At 33.4% G+C, this 13203-nt stretch overlaps 1 protein-coding gene across 1 annotated transcript in view; it reads right to left on the reverse strand.

The window, feature by feature from the left end:
- Positions 1-12939, reverse strand: part of LOC150100984 (kelch-like protein 10) — a 35800-nt gene extending 22861 nt beyond the window's left edge. Inside the window, exons 1-5 of the mRNA XM_090401750.1 lie at positions 12227-12939; positions 10389-10588; positions 8949-9218; positions 3324-3634; positions 1191-1382 (exon numbers count right to left, since the gene is read on the reverse strand). Of these exons, the coding sequence (XP_090257876.1) occupies positions 1191-1382; positions 3324-3634; positions 8949-9218; positions 10389-10588; positions 12227-12718 (1465 nt within the window). The 5' untranslated portion in view covers positions 12719-12939. The remainder of the gene's footprint in view (positions 1-1190; positions 1383-3323; positions 3635-8948; positions 9219-10388; positions 10589-12226) is intronic.
- Positions 12940-13203: the final 264 nt, after the last annotated feature.

A 13203-nucleotide genomic window follows, 5' to 3' on the forward strand; every position in this document is an offset into this window, starting at 1 on the left:
GCTATGCGCAAACTTAAGAGATAGGATGCTTCCAGTGCCTTGCTATTAATGGAACCCATGGCCGAAATTATATCTTTCCCATGATTTAATGTCCCTAAGAGTCGCTGAAAAAATTCAATTGGCTTATTTTTCACATCACAGTGTTTAGTTTCTAAATGTCGTCGGAGTTTCGCAGGTTTCATGCACTCGTTCGACAACACTTCAGAACACAAAACACGCTGAGGTTTCTGTTCACTTTCATCTCCACACCAAGTAAACCCGAATTCCAAATACGAACTGTTATATTTCCTACTGTATTTTTTCTTTGAACTACTTGAATAGCATCAGATTTACTCGCCGTTACAGCACGTGTATCACAATTAGGGTTAGCATCACCTGTTTCATTTGCTGTCTTATTTTCAAAGTCCTGTTCTAAGACACTTTTCCATTATTAAAAAACGTTTCTGAAAAATATATAAATACTGGGGTTAACTCAGGACACACTTTGTCCAAGTATCAATTAGCACTTTTGACGATATACTGAGCCTTGGATGTAGGAAGGAAACCTTCAGTAATAAAAATCGATAAACAACAAGCAATTGGTTGAAATGTGGATAACATATGTTCACTTCAAATCTGATAAAACAACAAGAAGGTGGAAGCAATAAAACTATATTGTTGTTCACTTCACCTCTCTTTTATTATTCGTCATTGACGACATTCTGACGCTATTTGTTGTTTTTTTAAACTCTCCATTTGATTTCAATAATTTTTACTTACTTATTCAATTTTAATTTGTTTTGATAATTAAAAAATACATATTTATTTAACTAATTTAAGTCTGCCTGAGGACCACCTGTCCCATTGTTGCGGACCACAGGTTGAGAAACACTGTTTTAGAGGAACTCGTGTTGAAGTAGAATATCACACGCACACACACACACACACACACACACACACAAAAAAACACTGTCTTAATGAATGCTGATAGATATTTAAATATACAGAAAATATTTCGTCCGTCGTACTGTTTCATCACACAGAACTCTTATGCTGTGAAAATGAGAAAAAAAAATAATTGTGGAATTAAATCAATATCCTTTCACTTTCCTTTCTTTTAACTAAACTTAGAGCTGGATACAAATTTACAAGTGTCATAAGCAATATCCATTCTATCATTTGATTTCAAAGAGATAAATGGAAATACCTACCTGACGCCAACCTATCTATCCCGTTGAAACCTCCAAGTGCGTAGAGATAACCCTTATAAACAACGCAGCTAACACCACTCCGAGGTGATAGCATTGGCGATACAGAAATCCATGAGTTTCTACGAGGATTGTAAATTTCTGCAGAATTTAGAACTTCCTGGCCATTGAATCCACCAACTACATAAATCTTCCCTGAAATATATATATATATATATATAATCTCTTAGTTTCGTCCTAAATGTAATAAATGCTTAACAACAAAAAAACTATATTCATGATTATTTTTATTATAATTGTACAAGTAAAAGTGAAAACATATTCACAAAGTATTTATTTAAATTAGCCTAATAACAATGCAGAAAATATAAATGTTCATCATTACCCCTTTGCTTCATCAGTTTTTTTGAGCGCCTTTATCGTTCTTCTTCAGTGATGTTAATTCAGACATTTAAAAACATGGCAACAAAATCTGTTACCATACTGTGTAGCCTTCGAATAAATTTTTGCAACTCAGATTCCAAATATTAAATCACTTCCCGCTGTTATTCTTCAGTCCATCGTAGTGAACAGGTCATGTTTATGAGATAACTGAGCAAGGCAGCTGAATAATCAAAAGGTCAAATACTTCCTTAAATAAAATTAAGGTTTCATGTTTACGAATGTGTGTGCATCCAAAAGCGCAAATAATATTTAAAAAAAAATTAAAAACATTGTGGAACACTATCTGATTTATCATCATTTAATATAATAACGTTCTAAGCATATTTATACATAAATTTTTAAATATATCTAATTGGAAGAGAAAGTAAAGTGCTCTTTATCATATAGCAAGATAAAATATAGTGAGACATCTGCATTTTATATCATAATCACCGAATATCAAATAAACAGGAGTTACAATTCATCTCGATTCTAAATTCAAAAATGTACTGTACATTATAACTATATTTCCTTCACTAAATATTTTCATCGCCCGATGTGAGAAACAGTTTATCGGTGGCCTGAAGTGATTTTTAAACTGTGTTCTTGAAACTCCTGCCCTAAGGATGTTTGTTTTTTGGAGCAAGGTTTAAAGGATTATCTAATCCTTTTGCCATCCACGGCACCAAATCTATAACTTCTGGGTGTATTGTCATCAAAACACTGAGACGTGAATGTGATGTTTTATATATCGCATCCATCCATGGAACGACTAATGATTCTGCAGTGAACAATCATAACTTCCGCCTGCCTCAAAAAAATAAGAATAACAACATAAAAATCAGAAATATAAAAAACGTAGCTTATTATGCCATACCCGTATAGCATTCATCACTCATAAGAGTCATGTAATAACTGGAGTAGCATCAGTTGTTCGTCGGTATCAAATTCGCTGCGACATCATACTACACACTTTTTTTTCTCAATGAGTAAAAGTTACTATCACTTCTTTACTCTTCTTTCTGAGGTATGCATGGGCTTTAATTTGAGATTGAATTTGGGTTTTTAAGCAGAAAATCACTGAGGCCTAGCGGAAAATAATATTTTCCGTCCATTTGCGAAACCGTAAATGGACAAAAGACAACAGTAAAGAATAAGCAAGGGAGGAAAACCTCGCAATCTGATTATAAAAAAAAAAGTTTTAAATTACCAAATTTATGTTTTCTGAGTCGTTGACCCGAAACAGTAAATTACTGAATGCATAAATAGATAGTAGGAAATTGTGCGACTTGCCTTTGCTCTTATAACTTATCAGATACTGATGTAAGGCGTCAAAGATCTCCCTTCCTCTTTATGCTTTACCTAACCATTTACTATCAATATCCCTTCAAATCATTCTATATCAGAACACCAAATCCACCTCTGTTATAATGGTCACATAGAATTAAACACCTTTCGGCAGATGTAGGCTTGTATAGCTACAAGAGCAACGGTATACTACCCAGGCATTCCACCATTTCTTTATAAACTATTTTAGCCTAAGATTAATATCTGACTCAATTATAAGGATTCTTAACAGGAGACAAAATAAATGTTTCAAAAATATAAAATAAATATTTATATAAAATTAATTACACTACAGCCACTGAAATAAATTAAGCCGGGATTCTAAAGCTAATTGTGCATAACGTACGTATAGTACATGACACTTACCGTGACTGGATGAGGCACTAGCATCGCTCCTCTGTTCATTCATACTTGCAATAAGACTCCACTGATTTTCTTTTGGATTGTACTTTTCACATGTATTAGTTCTACAGCGTCCGTCGTATCCACCAATTGCATAAATGATCCCATTCATCTGAGCGACACTGATGTAACACCGAGGATAATACATGCATGCTCTTTCAGTCCACACATGTGTTACGGGATTATAGGAACGGACAGAGTTGAAACACTGCCGGCCATCAAAACCACCAATCATGTATATGATACCATTTAAACATATGAGTCCGTGGTAGGCTCTACAAAAAGGGGTAATAAGTTCTTACCATCTGCATCAAAATGATTAATTACGAGGGCTAATGAAATGTAAACGGGACAGAATATTTTGTAGAAAAACTACTAACAATATTAAAATGGTAACCACGTGGGATATCTGGCAATACCTAACATCATTTTTCAAAAAAAAAAGCGAGAGATTGACTCAGGCACGAGTGAATTAATCTGTTTTCTCTCTTTTGCATTGTGGTATGTAAGGGGTAATGTGTGTGCATCAAGTTCTATTGCAAATTGAAGGAGGGAAAAAAAAAAAAAAAGTTTAATCACTTCAAGACATGAATCGTAATCCTGGTCTTAAAACGGCCAAGGAATTCTGGGTTTGCTATGATGGCACAGAAGGTCAAGCGTATCAGGTATTTCTTCCCATCTATCTAAAGAACCATTTTCCAGCACCTTCGAAATGCAATTCGTCTGAATCGGACTGATAAGTAATCTTTCGGTAACGATAATGCACCATAGCTTCGTTAGCAATGTGTGAAACTCATAGCCCCCCCCCCTCTTCACCTTAATGCACTGAACTATGGAAGGCGTCCTTAATCGTTACATATAGCTAGGACGTTACATATAAGAACTCAAAATACCTTGAACGAGCTTTAATTTCCCTACAAAAGATTCTGTCCCGATATCTGTGATCAACCCTCGTATATCTTAAAATTACTAATGAAATTATTTTGGTATATATTTCTAAACAGAATAACATAAGTAATTCTTATAATTAGTAATTTCTTCTTAAAATAATTACCTAAGAGGATCGTGTTCTGTTTTTATAAAAAAGCAAAAATGCATTTACATGGAGTAACAATGAATGTTAGATTTTGTTTCATGAATTACACTCAGTAATATATACGTGAGATCCCAATATATCATATTACTGTATATGTTATTAGTACCCTATTTTTTTTTTTTTTTTTTTTTTTTTGGAAAACGCAATTTACCATATTAAGGAAACAAAGATTTCCTCTGTCATTATATAAGAACTTCAGAACCCCAAATTAGAGAATTATCCCAACTCCCTACTTCGCTAGCTACCAACGTCCAAGATGCGTTTCGCAATAGCTTTCATTTCTGTCTAGTGACATTCTTCAGTATCAACAGCAATTAACTTAGAACCATTTTTGACGTATATACTATAGCAATTTATTCTTATTTGTGCCACACGCACATTATATCACCAGTGTGGTTGGCCCACTGGTTAACGAAACCGTTCTCCAATCAATAGGCTGTTCGCAGCCGACGTGGATGTTTCTGATTATATTTAGGTAATGAATTTTATCGCCGGGTGTGAGACCACCGCCTTTTATACTCGAGTCCTGAAGTTGCTTAAAAAAAAGTTCCATGTTTGGTCTCCAGAACAAACCCAATTATTAAAAAAAAATAATAATAAATAATATTTTAAAAAATGACAAAAAAAATCCTTGGCGCGCTTACGGTACTTATGTACTATACCAGGGGTGGCCAATTTTTTTATAGTTCATGCGTTAATTTTTTCATTTTTTAGTTAAGATGCGCCATACAAACTTATACCACTTTTCAGCCCTTTTAAAATATGGTAATATGGATATATTTAACAGTTATGCATAAAATGATTTATTATACATGTGGTAATATAGACACTTTTAGCAGCTTTAAATAAAAGGATTTCATTTAAAGACAACATAAACATTAATTATTTTATTGGGACTTTTGAAATTGCTTTGCTTTTGCTAAGCTTGTAATGTCTGGAGTTAAATCAGTTCCAGAAAGCATCAAACAGTTTTTCAAATTTGAATCAGTCAGTCGCGACCTTAATCATTTTCATTGATGAAAATGCTTGTTTGCATCTGTATGTAGTTCCAAAACGACAGATATAACTCTGAACAGATTTTCTCAGGTCTGGAAAATGTTCACAGGGCAACGATAGCCAGAAATTAATTATATCAGAAGCATCTGGGAGTGATGGAAGTTCATTAAATTTCATTTTCAATAAAGAATTGGTTTTGAGATCAATAAGTTCCATTTGTATGTTACTAGGCATCGTCAAGATTCTTTGTTCAGTAAGTGAAAAGGAATTTATAAATGCAAGTATGCAGTCTTCTTCTTCGGCAAAATTGCTAAAACGACTGCAGCTCATCCTTCTCTTCCAGAAAATTACGAACACTTTCTTTCAGCTTCCAAAATCTACTGAGAACTTGTCCTTTAGAAAGCCAGCGCACCTCACAATGAAGGATGAGATCACCATATTCCATATCTAGCAGTTCACAATGTTCTCTGAATTCTCTGTTTAACCCTCTTGCTCTAATTTTATTCACGCACTTTACAACTGGTATCATAACATGCTTCAAATTTAGAGTCTTTCCACACAGAGATTCTTCATGTATGATACAGTGATTAGTAGAGAACGACCTAAAAACCTTTCAAGTAAAGTTACAGTCCCAGAAACTCTACCTACCATTGACGGTGCTCCATCAGTGCAAACACTGATGAGCTTACTAGAATCTAGTTGTTGATTTTCTAGACATGACTTTACTTTGTCAAATATGTCTGACCCCTCCGGTTTTTCCATGAAGTGACTCAAGACCGATAAGTTCTTCAAAGATGTTAAAATTACCATCAATTCCTCTTATAAAAATGCTTAATTGGGCTACATCACATATGTCAGCGGATTCGTCCAAGGCTAAAGAAAAGAAAGAACAAGCATGAACATGGTCTTTCAATTGCTCAGTAACATCATGGGAAAGGTTCTTCGATGCGTCTTGTAATTGTTTGCTTGGACAGAGCAATTTGGTTTACTTTTCTTTCAACATTCTTATCACCAAGACATTTTGCAAATTTTTCTAGCCAGGGCTAAACAACTTCCTCTCTATCAGAGAAATTCTTGTGTTTTTTAGCCAACACAAAGGCAATTTCATAAGACACCTCCAGCATCCGCACTTTCACAACTTCGTTTCGCAAATATATTTTGTCTCTTTTATATTTCTTCCTTTTTCTTAACCACATATTCTTTCCGCAACTCAGACCTAGGAACTAACTTCAGTTTTTCTTCTAATTCAGCTTGATGTTTTCTATAGTGTCTGTTAAGATCATGTCTTCTATTATCTGAGAGTGCTTTCACAAACAATGCACAACGGTTTTCCTGAAGGACCCGCAATAAATAAGAACTAATTTTCCCATAGTTCATTAAACTGGCGCTTGCTATCACCTTCTGCTCATTTTCTTTTGCAAAGTAATGGATAACTGACTGTAAAAAAAAAATATATATTTCAAAAAGTAAAGCTTATTATAAAATAATTTATTTAAATTATTTTATCGTTTTAAACATTATGAACATTCAAAACCAGTTCTACAACTTTAAGATAAGATTCCTGTTTTCATGAAGGCCTAATACAGTTCTATAAGTTTAAAAATCATATATATATATATATATATATATATATATATATATATATATATATATATATATATTTCTTTCTTTATTATTATTTTTTTCAGTTTACGAGAGAGAGTCTTCGTCTCTCTCTCGTAATATATTATGTCCAATGAAATACGAGATCGTTTCCTGCAATAAAACAGTCGATCAGCTGGCAATCACACACACAACCCAACCATCTTCATTACGAAAGCTTTGCTGATGATCAGTTAAATTTTAGGAATAAACCTACTATACGTAAATAAAAAGAAAAGATATTGTATAAAAAAAAACATAAAAATACACACATACAAATACACCGAATAATTGCAGGTTTCAGTAATCAGCAAATTAGGGGTGCGGGCAAGAACTTGACATACGCGTTCAAAATGAAAAATTTTATTTTTAAATTTACAGAACTATATTAAGCCTTCATGAAAACAGAAATCTTATCTTAAACTTAAAGAACTGTTCATAAAAACATATAAGTTCAAAAACACAGAATTGTTCACTCACATCGAATCAGAAGTTCATCGAACGTTATGACACGAGAGCCAGCTGTAAACTGACTGGGTAACTGGTGACGCATGTCAGCATTTGCCGGTGCCTGTTGCTTCAAGATCAGACAAGTATAATAAGTGCGCACTCTAGAAGTAGGTTAGTGGCAGGTTAATTGTGTGTTTATCTATCTATCTATATATATATATATAAATCGTTTTTAATTTTTCGCTGGGGTTCAGTGCGCCACTTCTAATAGCTTGGCCACCCCTATACTATACATTCACAGTCTTTCGTGGACGGGAGACGCGTAAAAAATATACATATAATTATATGACTCTCACCCGCTAAGGCTTATTTAATTTTCATATTTTGATTTTATTTATTATATGACCTCCAGGAAGTCCAAGGACTCATCGAGGGAGGGCACCTACTCTACAACTCTGTCTACTCTACAGCTTATTCTAATCTCAACTACACCTACGCCATCTACCGCCCATTACTAGTATTTCCACAGGCAATCACAAACATCCATGCCCACGGCAAGATTCGAACTCGCAGCCTTTTGGCTGGAGAGCGGATACTTAATTATTATTCCTTTTTTTTTGCATAATCTAAAATTCCGTTCTGCAGACCAAATGTGGAACTATTTTTATCAAGCCACTTCAGGCATATTACGGAAACAAAGATTGCCTCTATGCCTTGGGAGCAGTGGTCTCACATCAGCCGTAAAATTCATCTACCACCCCCCCCCCACCCACCCCCACCCCCAAAAAGCCATTCACAAACCTCCCTGCTCACTTGACCAACGAGGACGGTAAATATAATGTGTGTATCACAATGTTTTCCGACAAATGGAATTTGGCCAGCGAACAGTTTCTTTGTATCATTTCGAATCGTCTTGCCAAATTCCGTAAATAGAAATGAAGGGAACAAAAAGGCCAGAAAAAAAAACAAAAATGTTCTCTATACTCGAGTGAGGATATCATCCATTCCAATATTAAGTGTTCAATCTTGTAATTACATTAATCCTTACAGAATAGGCAAAACAAGTCATAAAATATAGCAAATTATGGGAAAATTTAAACTGGATACCGCGATTGATTATAATTAGAAAATAATCTTACTTATTAAAATAGGAAGATGTTTCATATTTTCGAGTAGCAAGTATATTTACAGCTATTCAATCAGTTCGAACTAATATTAGTTCGGTGATAAGATTAAGGACTCAGTTAGTGCTGAATATAAAAATATTGTGTTTAAATATAATAAAAATGTGCTTGTTCTTTGTTAATATTATTTTCAGTTACTAAAATTAAAAAGAAAGACACCGATTCAAATAGATTTGCAAACTAAAATTACACCTGTACTATAATAAGAATGTCGTCTCTTACCTTGGGTTACTATCGGAGTATTCCACAAGAAACCACTTGTTCGCTCGGATGTCATAGGTCTCTATAACACTGGTAGCATTCCCAGAATTCCAACCGCCAACAACAAACAAAACATCTTGTGGAATTCTTGGCCGTATTGCTAAGGGGTAATGATTTAACAAACTATCATAATTTTGTCGAGTAAATTGCGCCATAACCTCTTGAATGACTTCCTGGCATGAAATGTTGTTAGTCACATAAGGATGTCTTAAAATTACATCTCGGAAAAACCTGAAGGAAAAGAAAAAAAAATATTGAAAGCGAAACGTTAAACTGGATGGATGTTTATGTAAAGAACATGTTTATTTTTTTTTTGAATACAGCAGTAGATGTAGAATATTTGCGCATTTTTAAGTTTATTAAAAAAAGATAGAAATTATGAATAATTTAAAATCAAACTTTAAATTCATTTTGAATTTAATAAAACAGACCTTCTGCCTATGTCGGCACGTATATGAACATATTAAGTATATTTTTTTTTCACGCTTTTAATCATTTCAAAGAGCTATTTAAAGTATTCAACATATTTGTCCAATTAGCTTCAAAAGTGCTAGAAATTGAACAGTACAAAGAAAATTAATAACTAATATTAATTAATTAATCAGTTAATTACGGTTTATTTCTAGGGCATGTATTCATGAAGTTTTCTTTCGAAGAAGCAGGCAAAAATGTCTCCGTCAATATAGCATTGGTCACATTCTTTGCATAACTATTTATACTCCATTATTATTTATAGAAATAAAATTCAATAATTTGAACTATATTTCTACAAATGATTTCAGTGTAAAATTGATCTGTTATGTTGAATATGCCTTAGCCAAGTAAATTATATCCCAAGTACTTAACAAAAAAATGAGCCTCCGTAGCTCAGTCGATTATAATTAGAAAATAGACGAATCCCTTGAGTCGGAAAGACCTGGGTTCGGTTCCCGTCTATGAAACTCGGGTTTTTCGTCCTTCAGAACAAGCAAACCGGCCTCGTAAACACACACGAATCTACAGTCAAAAATACATACTTAGAAGTCTCTCATTGGAGGGCACAACCTCAACCGGTCCTAACGGGATGGATGGGGAAAGAATCCCACACAACAAACAACAAAAATTTGACCAGGTTTGTGTTCCTGAGTAGAAACAAACAAAAAAAATATTAATTACCTTATTCGTCTGCTTTTTTGAAATTAACATCATTATATAATATATTAACATTATCTCGCAAAAATAAAATATAAAAAATAAAAATAAAATAAAATATATTATCTCGCAAAAATAAAATTATTGCGAGACTGCTCACTATTCATTATGAAATTAATAATAGTAAATTATGAAATATCAAATAGTGATTTAACCCAGACAAAATTAATTAAGGTTATATCCAAGTAAAAACAAACAAACAAATCTAACCTGTAGTTACAGAGACCAAATCTAATGCATTTGAACAGGGTGGGAAAGGATGATTGTCTTTCAGTTGGTGTTAAGTCCATCCACCGGATGATTGCGCCGAAGGTAATATCTTCATTGCGAATATTGAGGCCATCGTCTTTCAAAAGAATCTCTAAGTCTTCTGACGGAAGCAATTGGAATTCCTCGCTTCGATGGTATATCTGAACATGAAAACAAAGAATTAACACACTTTTAGATTCCAATATTTTTTGCTACCAGCAAAAAAAATGGAACTTAATAAGTATCATCAAAACGGAAAAATCTTTTTTTTTTTTTTTCAATCAGGTGATAATGCAATGCCATAACGTCGTCTGTAACAATTAACTGCCATGATTTTTTTAGAATTTTTTTGAACTTTTTTAAAATTCATTAAAAATAGAAAAACTTTGTATTGATTATAATTCAGCAATTTTAACTGATTTCAAATATGTACGTTCCTTTGGATGCTGAGTAGCGTAATCAAAGCAAGTTGTTAATATCTCCTTTTTTATTTAGAAAGCTGCAACTATTTTTCTTTTTCTTGAGGAAGACAGCACATCATGAGCTAAAACCGTGACATAAATTCAACAAAACCACAAGTAAAATTACCGAAGGATGAAGGGCAAATGTAGCAGCAAGGCTACATTTGCCCTTCATCCAACACGGCATTTAGAACTTGTAACCAGCCGTAGTCGTTATTCCAGAACTCAGTCGGAAATGATTTCTTTAATACAATAAATGGCATCATCAGCTTCTAAAACTAATAACATATTTAGTCGTAGCATTTATTTATTTGTAGTTCAATTACAGTTTTGGCTTTGCTTGATAAGCCGTGTAAATGAATAATTCTGTCAGGTATACTGATTAAATTATTATTATTTTGTTTCAAAAACAGCGAAAAAATAGCATTTCTTATTAAACTTTTTACTAAAAGGCCGAACTTCATTTTCAATAAACCTTTTACTCCTCGGTCTAATTTTTTTTTTTTTTTTGCAACTCCCAGTTACGAAATGTACACTGATAGTCCTAATGTTACCGGTATATTAATGCTGTAAAGGGGGGGGGGGGGAGTTTAAAGTTTTTTAAATTAATTTAATACATTTTGTATTTTTATTTATTTTTATATTAATTGATTCATTTATTTATTTTAATAATTTTTTCATTATTTATTTCTGTACTAAATAAAGTCTCCAAATGCTTGAAACATTTGATGTTGCAAAAACGTAGAGACTAATTGCACGTCTATTACACGACTAATGCAAAAAAAAAAAAAAAAAAAGGCAAACTCCACACACAAAAGAAAGAAATTCAACTAAAAGGAGGTAGGTAAACCAACTAAATCGTGATTGGAAAAAAAAAAAAAAAAATCAAAACTGATATACTTAAACTAAATCAGTTCTCATTAATCGAGAATATTAGGCCTAACTATACATGATTTTCTAGACCTTGCACAAAGCCTTACGCAAACGGAAAATTCTGCTACCTAATTTAAAACCAAAGATCTGGTTTCTAGTTCTTTAAAATAGTCCAGGAAGATTCTTTTATACTTACGCTTCGGTGATTCGCGGTAGGGATTAAATACCATTGCCACCAAGGATTTTGTCGGAGAAAAATATCAGTTTACGATTTAAGGCATGCCAACTATTCATAACGAACTGCATTAATTAAGATCATTAATGGAATAAAAAAAATGTTACAGTTATAATTCTCATAACTGGTAATTAGTCGGAGGTGCACTTCAATATCAAAAATGATTACGAAAAATAAATAAATGAAAATAAGGGGCGATACCACAATCGACTAATGTAAACTTTGCTTACCTGCGAAAAATGAACAAGTAAGAAATTTCTTGCAGCTTTTAGCAGACTTGGACTGTAATAGAACTTACTGGACATATAAATTCCAACGCAATTTTCCACCGTTAGACGACAAGACATGAATTCTGCACATTGACCTACGGCCTCTGTGATGAGTAGCTGGTCTGCGGCCTGAAGAATTTTTTCTACCGTATCCTCTGTAACTGATACCTGACCGGTGTACGCAAAATCTAGGAGAAGAGCCATAGTGTCGGCACTGATATTAGGGATCACCACGTCCTTCACATCTCCGGCAGATAGCGTACTAGTATACAAAGCACGGAAAAACGGGCTCATGGCTGATATCATAGCTCTGTGAATTCCAAACTTACCACCGTCTTCAGTTCTGATGACTCCATCACAAAGCTGATTATTTTGACGTAAGTCTCTGAGAATAGGACAAATATGGGAGGCGAAGTCTCCAGCACCTGAGATAGTCTTCTGATAGTTCGACATGAACAAAGCGCATTACACACATACATGTATATACAGAGTTAATATATTAGTTTGCTTCTACTTATAATCTGCAATATAGCTTATGGGAATTTACGTAGCTTTACTCTAACAAAATAATCCAATTTAATTAGGTATGTGCACAAATTCGTTTTTATTTACGTAAATTAATATCACCGTTATTTGCTTTAAACTAAACATTGGATTTCTTCTAGAACACTTGCGTGCTGACACCTAGGCTATTTCTGAATTATGTTATATTAAATCTCGTGATACGCCAATGTCAACAATGCTGTATGATGTAGGCTTTAGGAATACTGAATCTCTTGTTATGTATTTATCAGCTGTGCTGCTTAAACAAAAATGAAATGTGAATAAATCTCAGTGTAGATTTTTGCAAATTTAGGCATATTTAAGTTGTTTTAATGATGTAAATAAACTTACTCGTTTTTAATGTGATAAACGAACTCTGCTGTGGATTCGTTTTT

The sequence above is a fragment of the Typopeltis vanoorti genome, chromosome 12 (assembly GCF_054136105.1).
Source record: "Typopeltis vanoorti isolate ZY-2024b chromosome 12, IOZ_Tvanoo_1.0, whole genome shotgun sequence".
Lineage (NCBI taxonomy): Eukaryota > Metazoa > Arthropoda > Arachnida > Uropygi > Thelyphonidae > Typopeltis > Typopeltis vanoorti.